This window comes from Dendroctonus ponderosae, unplaced genomic scaffold, assembly GCF_020466585.1.
Source record: "Dendroctonus ponderosae isolate FM_Combo_2020 unplaced genomic scaffold, Dpon_F_20191213v2 Dpon_F_20191213_1, whole genome shotgun sequence".
NCBI classification, from domain to species: domain Eukaryota; kingdom Metazoa; phylum Arthropoda; class Insecta; order Coleoptera; family Curculionidae; genus Dendroctonus; species Dendroctonus ponderosae.
This window is the reverse complement of record NW_026017110.1, coordinates 6,424,323-6,424,607: the sequence shown is the minus strand read 5'-3', so window position 1 is coordinate 6,424,607 and position 285 is coordinate 6,424,323. Positions and strand designations below refer to the sequence as shown.

General features: G+C 43.9%; 1 protein-coding gene across 1 annotated transcript in view; it reads right to left on the bottom strand.

Annotated features, from left to right (window-relative positions):
• Nucleotides 1-20: 20 nt before the first annotated feature.
• Nucleotides 21-285, bottom strand: part of LOC109539006 (ankyrin repeat and SAM domain-containing protein 1A) — a gene marked incomplete in the record, with an annotated part of 18,852 nt that continues 18,587 nt past the window's right edge. Inside the window, 2 exon segments of the mRNA XM_048664958.1 lie at nucleotides 21-217; nucleotides 271-285. Coding sequence (XP_048520915.1) covers nucleotides 53-217; nucleotides 271-285 — 180 coding nt within the window.

Sequence of the window (285 nt, the reverse complement as noted above, 5' to 3'; positions counted from 1 at the left end):
TCCTTCCACCTCAATTTTACCTCGCAATACCAAAAAAAAAACGTTTGCAAACTTACGCACTAATGTCAGTACTTACGACTTTAGTTGGTGTTTTGTTTTGGCCAGCCTGATTCAATGAAGCGGAAGACGTGCCCGGTTCGGCCGCTATGGATAGAGTAAGAGGCATGATTTTCAATGGATGCCCATTGAGCTTCATGTCGGCAGTTTTCGTGGAATCCTGATGGAATCGGCCTTAAGGCTGGGAAATCAACAAAAACCGACCTTTTTTACCTTAAAATCCCGACT